Source organism: Glycine max, chromosome 20 (genome assembly GCF_000004515.6).
Source record: "Glycine max cultivar Williams 82 chromosome 20, Glycine_max_v4.0, whole genome shotgun sequence".
NCBI lineage: Eukaryota > Viridiplantae > Streptophyta > Magnoliopsida > Fabales > Fabaceae > Glycine > Glycine max.
In genome coordinates this window covers 36,833,664-36,849,746 of record NC_038256.2, presented here as the reverse complement: position 1 = coordinate 36,849,746, position 16,083 = coordinate 36,833,664, and the positions used below count along the sequence as shown (strand labels likewise).

Here is a 16,083-nt window from a genome sequence, read left to right as displayed (position 1 = left end):
GTTTAATATTTTTAACAATATATCATACTTTTATTATACTAGTATGTACCATATTTAATATTTGACAATTTTGAATTTCTTTAACATTTTTTTTTTGTATTTTGACTTTATGATTTGGCAGCCTAATTAGTGCATTGACATAAATGGGGCACTCCGAGGTTAGTGAAAGGAAAAACAAGGTGCAGCCCATAGAAAATACAATCATTAACCTAATTAGTGCATGATGAGTGGAAGTCCAAATAAAATTCATGCATAAAAATTTATTTGTTTTTTTTAAGAATGACTTGCTAAAGTGACTATAGAAACATTCTTAGCTTAAAAAAATATCATTCTAATAGGGTCAGTCCCCTGGTTAGGCTTTTGAGTTGAATGTATGAGATTATAAATTTAAATTTTGATGTAATCATTATATAATTATTTTTCAAAAACCTGACTAACCAATTTTAGTCAATATGTCTTTTTAATTCAAAAATCTCAGTTTCATACAAATAATGATATGAGATACACATATAATAATTCACGCAATAATTTATTTATATAATATGAGGTGTAATAAATGATGTGCAAGAAAAAGATAAAAAAATTGTTATAATACAATTAAAAAAAAATCTAACATAATCACAACATATCATACGATAAAAAAAACTTTTAAAATAATTATTTTAAAAAAAATTCAATTATATAATAATTTGTAATTGAAAGAAAAATATTGAAACTCTTTTAAAATTTATGTCGTATGAATTATTCTAGAGATTAGATTTGTCGTTAATAATGAAATAATTTTGTTTGAAATTAATGTAGGTACGTATGGAAGAATATATGCAAGTGTAATAAAAATGTGAATGGCGTTGAGAGAGCGAACTTGTTCAAAAGGCGGTCCTCCATTCCCGGCCACACTCTCTCTATAACAATCAATCCACAAAATAAAAAGAAATGAGCACAGAGCAAATCCCAATTCGGCAATGGCGACACTCTCGGAGACCTACGCGTGCGCACCCTCCACGGAGCGCGGTCGCGGCATCCTCATCTCCGGCGATGCCAAAACGAACAACATTCTCTACTGCACGGGCCGATCGGTCATAATCCGCAACCTCGACAACCCGCTGCAGGTGTGGGTGTACTGCGAGCATGCCTACCCCGTCACGGTGGCGCGCTACTCCCCCAACGGCGAGTGGGTCGCCTCCGCCGACATCTCCGGCACCGTCCGAATCTGGGGGACCCACAACGAGTTCGTTCTCAAGAACGAGTTTCGGGTCCTCTCGGGTCGGATCGACGACCTCCAATGGTCCTTCGATGGGATGAGGATCGTCGCTTGTGGGGACGGCAAGGGCAAGTCCTTCGTTCGCGCCTTTATGTAACTAACTCTCTTTTCCTTCTTCCTCTTTTAATTAAACTTTTCTATTGTTCTATCAATTTTTCAATTCCTTTTATTTAATTAACATGAATTCTTCCAAGCCTGTCAGTCACTGGAGACTCAAATTTTAATATCTAGATTTTTTTTTGGTGGAGCATACATCTTAACTTTATTGGCCATAACTATTATTGGTCATAACTATTTATTAAAAAAATATACAATATTTAGAGAAAAAGATTATATTTTACCCATTCAATCATATATTTCATAATATGATATATTAATTAGCTTTACAACAATTATCATAAAAAATCATATCAATCAAATTAATTATAATTAAATAGCAAATTTAAACGGTCAATATATGGTAATTAAACTCTAATATTTATGTATAACTTTTTTTAAAAAAAAAATACGCTTAAATATCTTTTGAGAGAATTGTCTACAAGATTCTACACTGTTGTTCGGTTATAAATTATGAGTTTTTTTTACACCAATTTTATTAAAAATCATACCTACCATCATTATTTTTAAATTGGTTTAGATAGAGTAAACACTGTTACAGGAATTAACAAAAATTAATGACCAATATTCTAATATTGCTCAAATAAATACATACTAAAATAAAAATCTTCTGATAAAAAAGAGATTTCGTAAAACCTTACAATTCTATAGGAATTGAAATAATTGAGGTGTATGATTGAGTGTCATGTCAAGAAATAAATTTAAAAATAATAATTAGAATATAAATAGACAAACAAAAATTAAAAGTGTAAAAAAAAGTATATTTTATAGGACCACGTATATATCAAGCACACTTTACACTTTACAGATTGCAATGCGTAGTTCGTGACATAAGAACTTGCTAGTTGCTTCATGTGAATGAGTCTGTATGTGACTGACCCAGTTGGGCTATCCAAACTAATACTATTGTGTAGTTGTCATGACATGAGACCATGTAAATAGTGTAGAATTTCTTTTCATAAAATAATTCAAGTAATTGATTGACACTGTTTGATTACATTATCATCGACACCGTGGCATCTAAACTCTCACTCACCTACCTAGTCAGAGTTAAACTTCCGTGCCATTATATGTATTTAAATTTTATTTCTTATGACCCTGTATGATTTGGATGGATGTAGCTACGTAACTTCCTTACTGAAATGATATTAGTTTGTTTGAATTTGTGGATAGTGTTGTAAAAGAAGCAATAATAACTTCCTTAATAATAATCAATCACTAACATAACAATAATAAAATAATTAATCCTAAAGATTTGATCAAATAATTAATAGAAAATAACAAATTAATAGACAACGGCCGATACACATTCAATATTCCATTTTGGATCCTTCTTTGTATCCCAATATCCTGCATGTTCTAGAATTGTTGCATTGCATCTTTCATAAATATCTTAGAGCAATCTAATGTCTCTCCCGGATGCATCATCAATTAGCTCATCTTAATCTTGCAAAGGGTCATTTATTGACATTTTCTCAGTATCATTCTAGCTCAATTTCTCATTCTCCATGAAGTTCTGTTTATCAAAATTTTCCTTGTGTGAGGTTGGAAAATTCTATAAGCTTAGATACTGAATCTCAAAAGGAGTCTTCCCATCTAGTGCTTTGGTGAGAAGTCTATTTAGCAAAAATACTGCAGTGTTTGCAGCTTCTGCTCAATATCCCTTAGGTAACTCTTTCTCGTGAAGCATACATCTGACCATTTTCATGATTGTTCAATTCTTTCTTTCACTAGCTCCATTTTGTTGAGGGGTGTAAGGAGTTGGTAATTGATGCTCAATGTCTGCTTCCTCACAAAACGGTGAATTGTGCTGAAGAATACTCCTTTCCATTATCAGATCTCAAAGCTTGAATCATGCAACCACTTTGTTTTTCAATCCACTGCTTAAATCTCCAAAATACACCTACAACCTCTGACTTAGACTTGAAAAAGTAAATCCAGCACATTCTGGTGAAATCATCTACAAAGATGATGTAATATTTATTCTCTTTAAGTGAAGGGGTCCTTTGAGCTCTGGCCAAATCTGTGTGAATTAACTGTAACTTTTTTATTGCTCTCCAAGTTGATTGTTTGAAGGGTAATCTTGCTTGCTTGCCATATTGACATGCTTCAGCTTCACAGCTTGGTAATTCAAAATCTAAGTGAGGTAAGCCATAAACCAACTCCTTTCGTTGCATGTTCAACACAGCCGCATGATGAAAATGGCCTAATCTTTTGTGCCAAACTTCTGTATTGTTTACAGTAACTGGATAAACTATTTGCTCCTCCTCCAATGGATCAAATGAGAAACTTTTGCCTCTCATTTTGATATTGAAAATTTCTTTGTCATTGACATCTTTAATCAAACAATGCTTATTTTCAAAGATGACTTTAAACCCTTTCTCAATCAATTGTCCCACACTTAATAAGTTTTGATAAATTTCAAGTACATACAAAACATCTTAAATTAATTTTGTACCTGCACAACTTTCAATGGCTACAGTTCTCTTTCCTTCAACATTGATAAGATCACAATTGCCAATTCTAACTTTTGATACCTGTGATTTATCCAATTCTTTGAAAAGCTCTTGATCATGAGTCATGTGGTTGGTACAACCACTATCTTCTAGTCAACATTCACTTGTTGTTGCTTGTAAAACATGTTGCTACAAACAATTGCTTTTCTTCTTGTTAATCTGCATCTTGAGCCACATTCTTTTGTTGAAAATTGTTTTTGCAAATTCTCACATGATGTCCCAACTTATTGCACTTTTCACACTTAACATCAGGTCTTCTTCAGCATTTGAAAGGAGGATGATTCATTCTGCCATAGTGCTTTCAAGGAAAAAATCTTTTGTTGTCTCCATTATTGTTGCTACTGTTAGCTGCTGCTTCTTGGGTGTTGAAATTTTTCTTCTTGTATTTCTTCCACTTGATTTTTTCTCATTGGTTAGTTTGCAATTTAGCTTGCAATGCTCTTTCCATAGAACCCTCAGCCCTTATTTTTCTTCTTTGCTCCTAGGCCTGTAAAGCGTTTAAAGGTAAGTTTTGAGAAATCTTTAGTATTCTCCAAGGATGTAATAGTGGCCTCAAATCTTGACAGTCACCAGTATTTTCTTAACTATTCTTGAGTTGGAAAAATTAGAATCAAGAAATTTTACTTTGTTAGTAATGTTAAGAAGCTTGTTAGCATACTGTTTAATCGTTTTGGACTCTTTCTGCATCTCAAATTCTCTAACCAGATTTAGGACTTGCATTCCTTTAACCTTTTCATCTCTTTCGTATTCCTTTAATCTCAAATTTTGCTGATATTAATCTCAAATTTTGCTGATACACGTTCAACAGATACCATTTTTTTTCAGTTATGGCTCAATTCATAATTTATATAACGATATCAAATCATAATGCTTGAATTTGAATTAGCATGTTCCCAGAATTATTTAGATTAGAAGAATGGACTAATGTGTGCAAATGTGCTTCCATCTTTCAACACCTGACTGCCTGACCCACTTTTGCATCTTTAATATATTTTGGATTTTAAGGTGGGATTCAGGTTCCACTGTTGGTGATTTTGATGGCCATTCGCGCCGGGTTTTAAGTTGTGCATTTAAACCAACAAGGCCATTCCGCATTGCCACATGTGGAGAAGATTTTTTGGCGAATTTTTATGATGGTCCACCGTTCAAGTTCAATATGTCCATCAGGTAAGTTTTATTATCCGGGGTTGCATATTTGTCATTGTGGTTTAGTAGTGGATAAATGCTTTATCAAATTATCGACGAGCTTCTCCTTTCTTTTTCATTTTCTGTTTTTCCTTGTCTTCTTTTTAAGTGGGTAGTGTATATTCCTTTCCCATGAAGAGATTTTCTGTAAGAGTTTATCTCTCTTATGTTGGTAAAGGTGCACAAGAAATGAATGCATGTCTTTTACCGGGGAAATGGAATATCAAGAAATTTTATAAATAGACATGATGAAGATTCAAGAGTTTTTGCATGGTCTGGACAAAGATAACTTTGTTATAGTTAATATAATATATGATCAATATTCAAGAGTATCATATCACAGCATTGTCAATTGTCAATTCTTTACTTTTGAAAATAGGGTCAAGTTTTAGCATGAAAGAAATGTTTTGGGTTGAGTAGGTTTCCATTTCTTTATTCAGGTTGTCATAGAAGGCATTCTGTATCTGCAGGGACCATTCGAATTTTGTCAACTGTGTTAGATTTTCCCCAGATGGGAGCAAGTTTATTACTGTTAGCTCAGATAGAAAGGGCATTATATATGATGGAAAGACGGGGAACAAACTTGGTGAGTTGTCCACGGAGGATGGTCACAAGGGAAGCATATATGCTGTTAGTTGGAGTCCTGACAGCAAACAGGTGAGCTCCTGCTTGTGTTTGAGTCTTACTCTTTCAAGTTGACTTAAGTGTATGTTTGGTATATCGCGTTTGAGAACCACATATGGGTGTTCGTTCCTATGCTACATATTTATGTGGCTTCTGGGTTGAATCTACTTCAACGTGGTTTCTGGAATGTAATTCCAAACAATGCTATCAGTTTAAAAAAAAAATTCTTTTGGGGAGAGGTGCAGAACTAGTCAAGAATTATTAAGAGCTTAATCAGTATAAATATACAATAGATTACAATGGTGACAGAAGATATTTATTTTTCGCAAGTATAATAACTTCAGAGCAAATACCAATCTAATCATGTGAGGAAGAAAATGATTTGATCATGTTTAACTTTTTTGATGTTCAGGGCTGCTATTTACATGCTACTTCGAATTACTTATTAATCAATTGCAGGTTCTTACTGTTTCCGCTGACAAATCTGCCAAAGTATGGAATGTTGTTGAGGATGGTAGTAGTGGAACGGTAAATAAGACTTTGGCATGTACTGAATCTGGCGGGGTGGAGGATATGCTTGTTGGTTGTCTTTGGCAGAATGATTATCTGCTTACTATCTCTCTTGGTGGCACGATCTATTTATATTCTGCTAAGGATTTAGATAAAAGCCCATTGTCATTATCTGGCCACATGAAAAATATCACTGTTTTGACTCTGCTCAACAGAAGTGAAAAGATGCTTTTGTCCAGCAGCTATGATGGAGTGATCATTAGATGGATTCCTGGCATGGGATACAGTGGTAAGTTTGAGGGTAAACAATTTGGGTTAATCAAATTGTTAGTCGCTGGCCAAGATGAAGTTATTGCTGCTGGATTTGACAACAAGGTAACTAATTGACAAGTGTCATCATTCATTTATGATTTATCATTATGTGCATCTATTTCTTCATAGTAAACACTGAAGCTCCACGTTTGATGTCATTGTGACTGTGGAATTATTCATAGACAAATATAGTAGATATTTCTGATTGGTAGTAGGCTAGTAGCCAAACCATGAAGTCTGTTTTGCTTTTGTTTAATCCTGAAAGTAAATGCAAAATCGAGTATGTTGATTCCAGTATTAGAGGTTGAACTTATGTCTAGCATGAATCTAATCTGTATTAACGGTGTTTACTTTTCTGGGAGATTTGTGAAGCAATGTAGCTCAGTAGTGCTTGCATTGTAGATTCAGCATGAATTAGATGAAGTCTTCGATCATTATTACCAATTCATGATCTTTACTTTCATATTATATCCAGAAATATGAGACATTATTTTTAACTAGAGTATTAAAATCCATAAATTCAAGGAAAAATTATGAGTACCTCTTCTTTTAACAAATATTCAAATGCTAACTGTGAAATTGAAGTCCTTACAGTTGTCCCTTAGACCATGTTTCTTTCGTGTGAATTACACTTTCCAATGCATGTTGAAAGGGAATCCTACTCTCACAAAGGATTCGTGTTCAGCGGAAATAAATGGGAATTCAAACACGCTTTTAATCTTTCACTTAAGAGTGGTTGAAGGAAACTTGTTTATTTTTTGATTTTATAATTTAATCCGTTGAGGGAGTAGATTATCATTGGGCAGTCCATCTTGTCACAAGTCAACTGTTCGTGTAATTGTTTCTTTTACTTCATAAGATTTAATGGACATTGAACTTACTTTTATTCCAAACTAATGATTTTTTTGCCTTCAGTAGATAGTACTTAAATTTGTATGTGTTGAATGAAGGTATACAGAGTTCCTCTTCATGGGGATAATTTTGGTCCTGCTGAAACTGTTGATGTTGGAAGTCAGCCTAAGGATGTAACCCTTGCACTCAATAACCCTGAATTTGCTATCGTTGCAATTGAATCCGGAGTTGTCTTGCTAAACGGTTCTAAAATTGTTTCCACTATAAACCTGGGCTTCATTGTGACCGCGGCTGCTATGTCACCTGATGGTAGTGAAGCAATTGTGGGAGGGCAAGATGGTAAGTTGCACATGTATTCAGTCTCAGGAGATACAGTTACTGAGCAGGCTGTCCTTGAGAAGCACCGAGGTGCCATCACTGTAATCAGATACTCTCCAGACTTTTCCATGTTTGCATCAGCTGATTTGAATCGTGAAGCTGTTGTATGGGACCGTGCTTCCAAAGAGGTAACGTGAGACTGAAATTATTTGTTATGTGAATTGTTTTCATGCCTGGATACTTTGGTTTATCCTATACAATTTTTTCCTACTTGTAAAATGTGACTTTTTTGTCTTCTGTATTCTTGCTTGAGCCATCATGATGTGTGCGTCTAAATTTCAAGTATGTTAGCTTCATGTTTTTGTTATAACTTGCTTCCAAAATGAGCAGAACCAATGAGGAATAGTAGCAACATACTCCAAACAGTCTACTCTTGATTAAAATTTGTTAGAAATTACAAATGAGAGTTATCAACTAAGAAGTGAGGCTGCAAAAAATTTGTGATTCTAATAAATTTCAGTCAAAAGAATGAGTTGGAGAATATGTTGTTAGCATTTCCCCTCTTAATTTATTTAAGAGGAGACTACAATAATTTACTCTAATCCATGACAAAATTTGAAGAACCTTTTTCCAAGTTTTGAAGTCATATTCGATTTTCCTACCGTTTATAGCCATATTTTCAATGTTCAGAAGAGGAAAGGTGATATTCACCGTATGTATGTACGTATGGTACATTTTCTGTAAATTAGGATAACTACAAGAAAATACTACTACTATAACGTTTGAGTATTGGATGTAGTATTGTGTAGGGGACACCCCGGATATATCTACACACAATTGAAGATCTAATACTGGACCATAAAATAAATAAAAACTTTCATACAAAAACGTAGGTTTTTAATGATAGTGCTTGATCACTGAGTCACTGACACGAACACAACAAACTTTGTATTACCAACGCAGTTTCCAACACAGACGCGGCTCATTTCTTGAAGTTCGTGTGCTTCTCGGATGATAGCTACTGAAATGCTTACTAGTTGTTTTGACTAAATAAATTCTTGCTTTGATCATGAGCTGGCATTTGACTGAAAATTTTCTCTTTCAGGTGAAGCTTAATAACATGTTGTTTAACACCGCACGTATTAACTGCCTAGCTTGGTCACCTGATAGCACACTCGTAGCCACTGGTTCCCTTGATACATGTGTCATTATATATGAAGTTGGAAAGCCAGCATCAAGCCGCAGAACCATAAAGGGTGCTCATATAGGTGGAGTATACGGGTTGGTTTTTATTGATCAGGAAAGAGTGGTCAGTTCAGGAGAGGATGGTTGTGTTCGTGTTTGGAATTTGATTTCTGAATAAACTTAGCATCAGAACCTTCCAAGATGTGATGCAGTTTTGTGCCAAGAAATTGATAGTTGTCATGTATTATATGATATGATGATCATCAATTTTCTGCAGTGGTTATATAGTGGGAAGGAAAGTTAAGATTGCAATAGTGTTTTGGTGTGTACTCTTGATAGATTTCTCGTAGGACTAACATTCGGATATTTTATCCAAGCTGAATTTTGATCTGCATAGATGGGAAACTCCGTAAGTTATTTCCAAAGAGATTGGCAATAACTTTTGTCCTTGTCTAAGCAATTTAATCCTGTCCCTCTAGGCATTTAATGAAAGCAATTAAGTACGCTTTTATTAAGAAGCATTGATTGTTGCCGTCCAATTCTTTTTCCTGTACTTTCTTGGTGAAATAATTGATTTAATTAAGAACATATTTTGACACCTTATTTATATTTTTCGACAATATTATAATCTGAGCTGATATTTCACTTTAAAAAGTGGCCTATATTGAATGCTAACGTTTTTCAATCCACTAAATGGATGGGGGGAAACCTCTTGATGATGATGTTTAAATTCTACAATAACAAGGGACAAAAAGAATAAAATAAAATAAAATTCACTATTTTTATTTAATTAGAAATTTGGTCTCTTTAATTTGGATTATATATATTTGATCCCATAATAAGTTAACTAATTCCATTTGTTAATATAGACTGTTGATTTCTTCTACTTACGATCTTGAATTTCAATTTTTTTACTCAAAATTTTCATAAATCCAATCGCTCCCGTTTTTTTGTGGATGCTCCTAATTTAAACTAAAGGTGGGTTTTTTTACCTCACATTTACATCATGTTACGTGTAATTAATATTCTAAGTGACCTCACACTGTCACGCATAGAAACAGCAAAAATAGTAAAGAATGTAATATTTAAAAGAATGTACCAAAAAAAAAGTAAAGAATGTAAGTATAAGTAAAATGAATAGTATCCCGTTTCATATCTTTGGATGATTTTTTTCTTCAAGATAATTGATGTTTTAAACTTTCATTTAATGATATAAGTATTTAACATCAAGATATTAAATAAAGATATTTTAGTTTAAATACAATATTTTTTAATCTATATGTAATAACCTTAAATATCAAAAGATACAAGAATGAAGTAATATCAAAATATTCCATTAAAAATAAAGGGACAAAATTGAAATTAAGCCAAAATCCAGAGCAGGAGAAAGCATGGGAATGAACTTAGCAAATCCACAATTGCTAGTATGAAGACTTGAAAAATTGATTTTATCTACAAATTTTTTTTATCAGCGATTTTATCTACAATAATGTATAAAATTAATAATTGTTTTCAAGAAATGTTATATTATTTTAGAAGATTAATAATGAGACAAAAAAAATAGTTTCTAACTCATTATTTATCGACTGAAATTTTCTTATAGTCATTAAATTATGAACCAGCCATATTAAATATGAAATAAAGCCCATCCCCATATCACTTAGTGAGTCTGACCAATATTTTAGCTTAAAATAGAGAATGCAAGTGAAGACTAAGGAGAAAAGTGCAGGTATATTGCAGAATATAAAACCACGATGTTAGTATAAGAAAAGGGACAACAAATGTTGATTTTGAATGATTCTTGGCATTTTAGTTGACTTCGTCAACCTTGTCTTTTGTATATCATTTGGTGCATGCTATGAAATATGAGCTGTGGTTTAACTAATGGTTTGTCTGTGTAGAATCTTGGCTGTGCCCTGTGGCGATGCTTCAAAACCCGAATCCAGAAAGAACAACATAAGATTATTAGTGGATAATCTCAAATCAATCTCACGTGGAGTTGAGCCAAATCTATGTGTTGTCGCCATGCCTTTGTTTCTTCATTTTCTTTTCTTTAGGAGCCCATCAATCTAGTGACTTGCTAGAGAGCTGCACATAATATATATTATTGACAATTGGACAGTGAAGCCTTTGCATGTACTGTGAAGAGTTATGTTAAGCGTAGAAAAAACATTTTGTTATGTAGAGACTAGAGGTGAATTTCATATTGATTTATTTAACTGTAGCAATATGGTGTCATAGGATATTTATTTATTTGGCGTCTCAATGGCATCCATTCCATGCCACAGGCCCGTGGCACTGCTTCAACTATCAGTATAATGACCAAAAGAAAGAATTCAATATAAAATACTCATCTATCCGTCAAGATGACTTTTTAAGTTTTTATTTGAATATATCCTTTGATAGTATGATTTTCGAGTGTTTTTTTTTTTAAACAGAGAATACATACGAGTGAAGGCAAAATTTAAATCTAACTTTCAAAAATCAACTCAGAACTTTATTAGAGTATCTCAATGCATAAAGTCAATTTGGTTTTCACTAATTTTTAGTGCCTAACATGAGTTTACAACTTATTCTTAGTGAGTCCCATTTCATCTTTTTTACTCACACAATGATCCCCATTTTGAGTTAAAAGAATATTATTTTAATGCTTAAGCAACCTTATTTGTTTATATAAGTAACATATATAAGAAATCTATGAGAATTCATTTATTCTAGTAATATTCTCTAGTTGCTTAATTTTAAGAACCATTATAAATAACTATTGAAATTGTTCTTAGAACCATTTTAAAAAATAAGATTGGGTGAACACCAAAATGGAAAAAGGGGTAAAGGAAGACAGAACAAATTTTTTAATTTAATTTAATTTAATTTATTGCTTTACTTAATCTAAGCAAAATTCTTAAATAAAATGGTGTGCGTAGCTGAGATGTTATTTAGACTGACTACCAATAACAATAAGGATATCATAACATGCATAGCATTCCCGAGAATTGAGATATTTAGCTACTAATTGTAAATTGACTGTAGAGTAGAGTTAACGACTATTAGTTTGTCCATGAGAACGTGCGAAATAATTTATTTGAGTTAGTGGTTTTTTAAAATCCTTCTTTAAAATAATTCATTTCCCAATATACTACTAGTATCTACTCCACTTTATACCTGTTGTTGAATTTGCTGGCAGCCACATTTGTAGACTTTCTATTGATTATTTATCGATCACGGTCCATGGATTCTCCATGTCTTGGCAGTAGCGTTTTGTTTACAAGACAAGATTGCCCTCCTGCTTATTGTCCCTTCCTTTTCTTGATAACCAACTTCCTAGTTTCATTTTTTTAAAAGGTAAATCTACTCATCACATCATAATGAGATTTATACCTCAAGAGAATTATTCTTAGAGAAAGTATAAATGCCCAATCATCATCTAAAAAATTACATTGATTCCATTTCATTGCCTCCAAAACAGCTCATCCTACCACATATTTCAAAAGGAAACATTACAAAGATAACCATAGGTAATTATATAACTCCTTTAGTTTTACTAGTAATAGTGTCTTCATTCTACTTTAGATGAATGGTTACTTCCTTAAAGAATGTTTGAACTTTAAAATATAATTACTTGACCCTCAGAATTGATGAGCACCTGATATATATAAATGAATAAAAGCAAAGGGAGGGAAGGACCCTAGGGAATGCTACGAGGTAGCAATTCCAACAGTCTCTGCTTAAACCTTTTTAAGTTCCTTTTTCCTGACTAGAAAAAGGCTACAATGGGTTTAAAATTCTCTTTGGATAAAAAAGGCACTTAAACATAGGTGCATGTGCTTTGTTTGTGACAATTAATATACTACAAGTTATACCTGGCTGGGGGTATGTCAGCATCATATGTGTATAATTAGCATACTAGTAAAACCTAAACATTATTTATATGACCAACTCCCCAAGTTGTAACGTGGTCCTGCCGGTTACAGCACTGTGATCCCCACACGTGACACACGCGTGCGTATCCACCTAACGTGCATAATACTACTATTACTCACAGCGATGCACACATTGTCAACCCAACTGTTCCAAGACACACGGTGTCATCATATCATGTCTCAGTGCACAGAAAACAGTGACTCGTGTCACCTTGTCTAATTTCAGAGCATAGTCCCATATCCAATCCAATGTCCAATATTATAATAAAATAGAACCACGTCCATCATGTCCCTCCAAACCCAAAGACCAAAGTTAGGTTTGCATATTATTTACATTGGGTTATAGATTAGATGCATATACTATAATATATTTGGCCTCAAAAGTTAGGACTTTAGCATAACACATGTTCATGAGTTCATCTACTTCACAATTCAGATACAAAGCCAGTCATGAGACAGAACAACCAAGGACAACATTTTTTAAAAATAAAGGCAAACAACATCTCAACCTACCACTACATAGTACCACACTGATGATTCACTCACATCCATCCATCCATCCCTAGCACATTCATATGCCCCACCGAATTACAGTCAAACACTATACTAGCTTGGTAAATGGGACTTTAAGGTCAAACCCACCATCCTTTTTTTGCTTTTTTTTTTTAACCTTTTGGCTCTACAACCTATCATTACATTATTGAACAACTGCTGCTAGTATTGTCATCACTGAACATGTGAGCTGCAGAGTGATCATCACCACCCCCTGCTGCTGCAGGGTAACTAGGCAAGCCATAGGAGTAGGAGTAATGTGCAGGGCTGTAGCTACTGTGGTTGTAGTAATAGCCAGTGTTAGGGGGAACAAAAGGAGACCTGTGATACATCATCTGGGGTTGCTGCTGCATGGCTTGCCTTGCCTGCTGCATGTTCATGTTCATCATTAATGGAGATGGCGATGGATGGTTATTAAAGCCATTCATGTTCATTAGCAGAGAAGATGGATATTGGCCACCAGAAAGACCACCATTTGAAAAAGCTGCAGCAGACCCGGGAATCATATTGTTATTGGACTGAACAGGAAAACCTCCCAAACCATTGGAATTATTATTACCCCCTAGAACAGTGGCACTACCAACATTATTGGCACAATTATTGCCATTAAAACCAGCCAAATTCATCATAGCACCAATGTCATTGGCCCTTTTGGCCTCACCAAGGTTGAGGTTGAGACCATCACCACCCAGGTGGCCATTGTTAAATTTAAGAGCTGCCATGGTTTTCTGATCAAGCCCCCCATTAGGACTATCCTTCATCCCCATATTCTGATGATTTGGGCCTCCCTTTTTGCCACTATTGGCATTGTCACCATTGTTCGTCTTACCATTGTTAGCACCCGCTGCAATGGCTCCCATGCCTTTTCTGACATTATTTGCATTAGCTGTTTGCTGCTTGAGCATTTGAAGTTGATTGGCTTTCTCCCTGAGAAACCGCATCTCTTCATCTTCGTCCTCCTCGTCGTCCTCATCATCGTAGTAGTATTCATCTTCTTCAGAACTAAAAGCAGGAAATTTCTGCTGGTTTTTGAAGGCCTCAAGTCCCTTGACCAGTGCTTGCTTTTGCCCTTTGTTCTTGTCATCCTTGGCATTGTTGTTCTTCTGCTTCTGGTTCTGATTTATTTTCTGAGACCAAAGTTCAGCATGTTTACCAGCTCTGACCAGTTTCTTGATCAAAGTAGCGGAATCCACACTACCTGAAACCGTTACTTTCTGCTGTTCTGCATCTATTTGAACTTGGTAAACACCTGTTAATCAACCAAGGGACCAAAATTTCAATTCCAAGCACAACAATAAATTAAAAAAGATTAAAAGATAAACCCCACAATCTTACATAGGACAAACAATAAAAAGATTATAATAAGCTTCTCACTTTAAATAGCAGTCCAATATTTTCTCCCATATGGCAAATTACTTGGAGCTTTTTTTTTGTTGTTGTACTCTTTATCTGACAAACTCTCCTATACATTTTATTAAGTTCTTAACATTATCCATACCGTACATACACCAAGGTCAAGCTGCTACAAGTTCCAAAAATCAAAACTAAAAGCCTGAAACTTCCCATTGATGATTTAAAAACAAAACACCCATGCCATGTCTACATAAAGGAGCAAATCAGTACTGAATAGGCTTAACCGTTTCTGGTTTTCTGTTTTTATTTAACTCACATAGTAGCTCATGAAAGGAAACCCTTTGATGTGAGTTAGCAATGCTACTACACTAGTCAATTTGAGTATGATTCTTATATCATAAAATATAATGCACCACATACTATGCTAAGATTACGATTTCTATCTAAGAAAAACTAACACAGCTTTTTTATGTTCCGTACAAGAAAAACTAAGGAAGCTAGAGATGATAATGTAGACAAGAATGAGCATAGTGAGTGAATAGTAAGGACAAGACAGGATATGGGAAAAGAAGAGAGGTGAAAAGAAAGGGAGGACCTTCAATTCTCTGAAGGAGTTTCTTCACTTTCTGCTTACACCCGTCACAGTGAATGTTCACTTTGAGAACACAAGTCTGTAGATGAAAATGAGAAGAAACAAAGCAAACAACAAAAGAAAAACAGAAAAGATTCCTCAGGAAAAGACCAACAAACAACTTTGCTGTGTGTTGATAATAATCATAGGAAATGCAATTAATAAAAATAAAACCAAAACCAGAAAGGGTGGGCTTAAAAGAAAGACAGAAAGCATGTGATGGAGAAAGACCTGGATTTTAAGGAGCTTAAAGTCTTCTTCTTTAGTCATTTCTTCAGTGCTGTTTGGAACGAAACACGCTCCCTCTTTTCTCTCTCTCCCTCTGTTTGCAACCAAAAAATAAGCTCCCCTTAAGCAAATGCTAAAAGGGGTTGCATGTGAGTTTCTAAAACTTATAGATTCTACTCTCTCTCTCTCTTATACTGACTAAGTAGTTGTAGCCACGCTTCTCTACGTATTGAGTATGTATATGAAGATTCTATACTACTTTTGGTACTGAATAATAAACATAGGACTAACTCATCATTTTTTTTAAAAAAAAAACTTGATTAAATTAATTATTTTTAATTAACTCTAAAAAAATAAATTTTATTTTTAAAATATTTTTAAGATTAGTCGCTTTAAATAATAATTATATATAATATAGTAACTTTGAAACAAGAGTATACTATTTTCTTTTTTTCAGAGAAGAGCATACTAATTTCTATGTATTGTGTATGTATGTGAAGATTTTTATACTACTTTTGG

At 34.0% G+C, this 16,083-nt stretch overlaps 2 protein-coding genes across 2 annotated transcripts; one reads left to right on the top strand and one right to left on the bottom strand.

Annotated features, from left to right (window-relative positions):
* Nucleotides 1–796: 796 nt before the first annotated feature.
* Nucleotides 797–9,345, top strand: LOC100798693 (actin-interacting protein 1-2). Its single transcript, XM_003555901.5, has 6 exons — nucleotides 797–1,354; nucleotides 4,900–5,061; nucleotides 5,550–5,736; nucleotides 6,163–6,588; nucleotides 7,476–7,883; nucleotides 8,801–9,345. Exons 1-6 carry the CDS (start codon nucleotides 963–965, stop codon nucleotides 9,056–9,058), a joined length of 1,833 nt encoding a protein of 610 aa, XP_003555949.1. The 5' UTR covers nucleotides 797–962; the 3' UTR covers nucleotides 9,059–9,345.
* Nucleotides 9,346–13,170: 3,825 nt separating this feature from the next.
* LOC100806126 (heavy metal-associated isoprenylated plant protein 37) lies at nucleotides 13,171–15,729 on the bottom strand. Its single transcript, XM_003555226.4, has 3 exons — nucleotides 15,568–15,729; nucleotides 15,301–15,376; nucleotides 13,171–14,601 (listed from the first exon to the last, which is right to left on the bottom strand). Exons 1-3 carry the CDS (start codon nucleotides 15,604–15,606, stop codon nucleotides 13,493–13,495), a joined length of 1,224 nt encoding a protein of 407 aa, XP_003555274.1. The 5' UTR covers nucleotides 15,607–15,729; the 3' UTR covers nucleotides 13,171–13,492.
* Nucleotides 15,730–16,083: the final 354 nt, after the last annotated feature.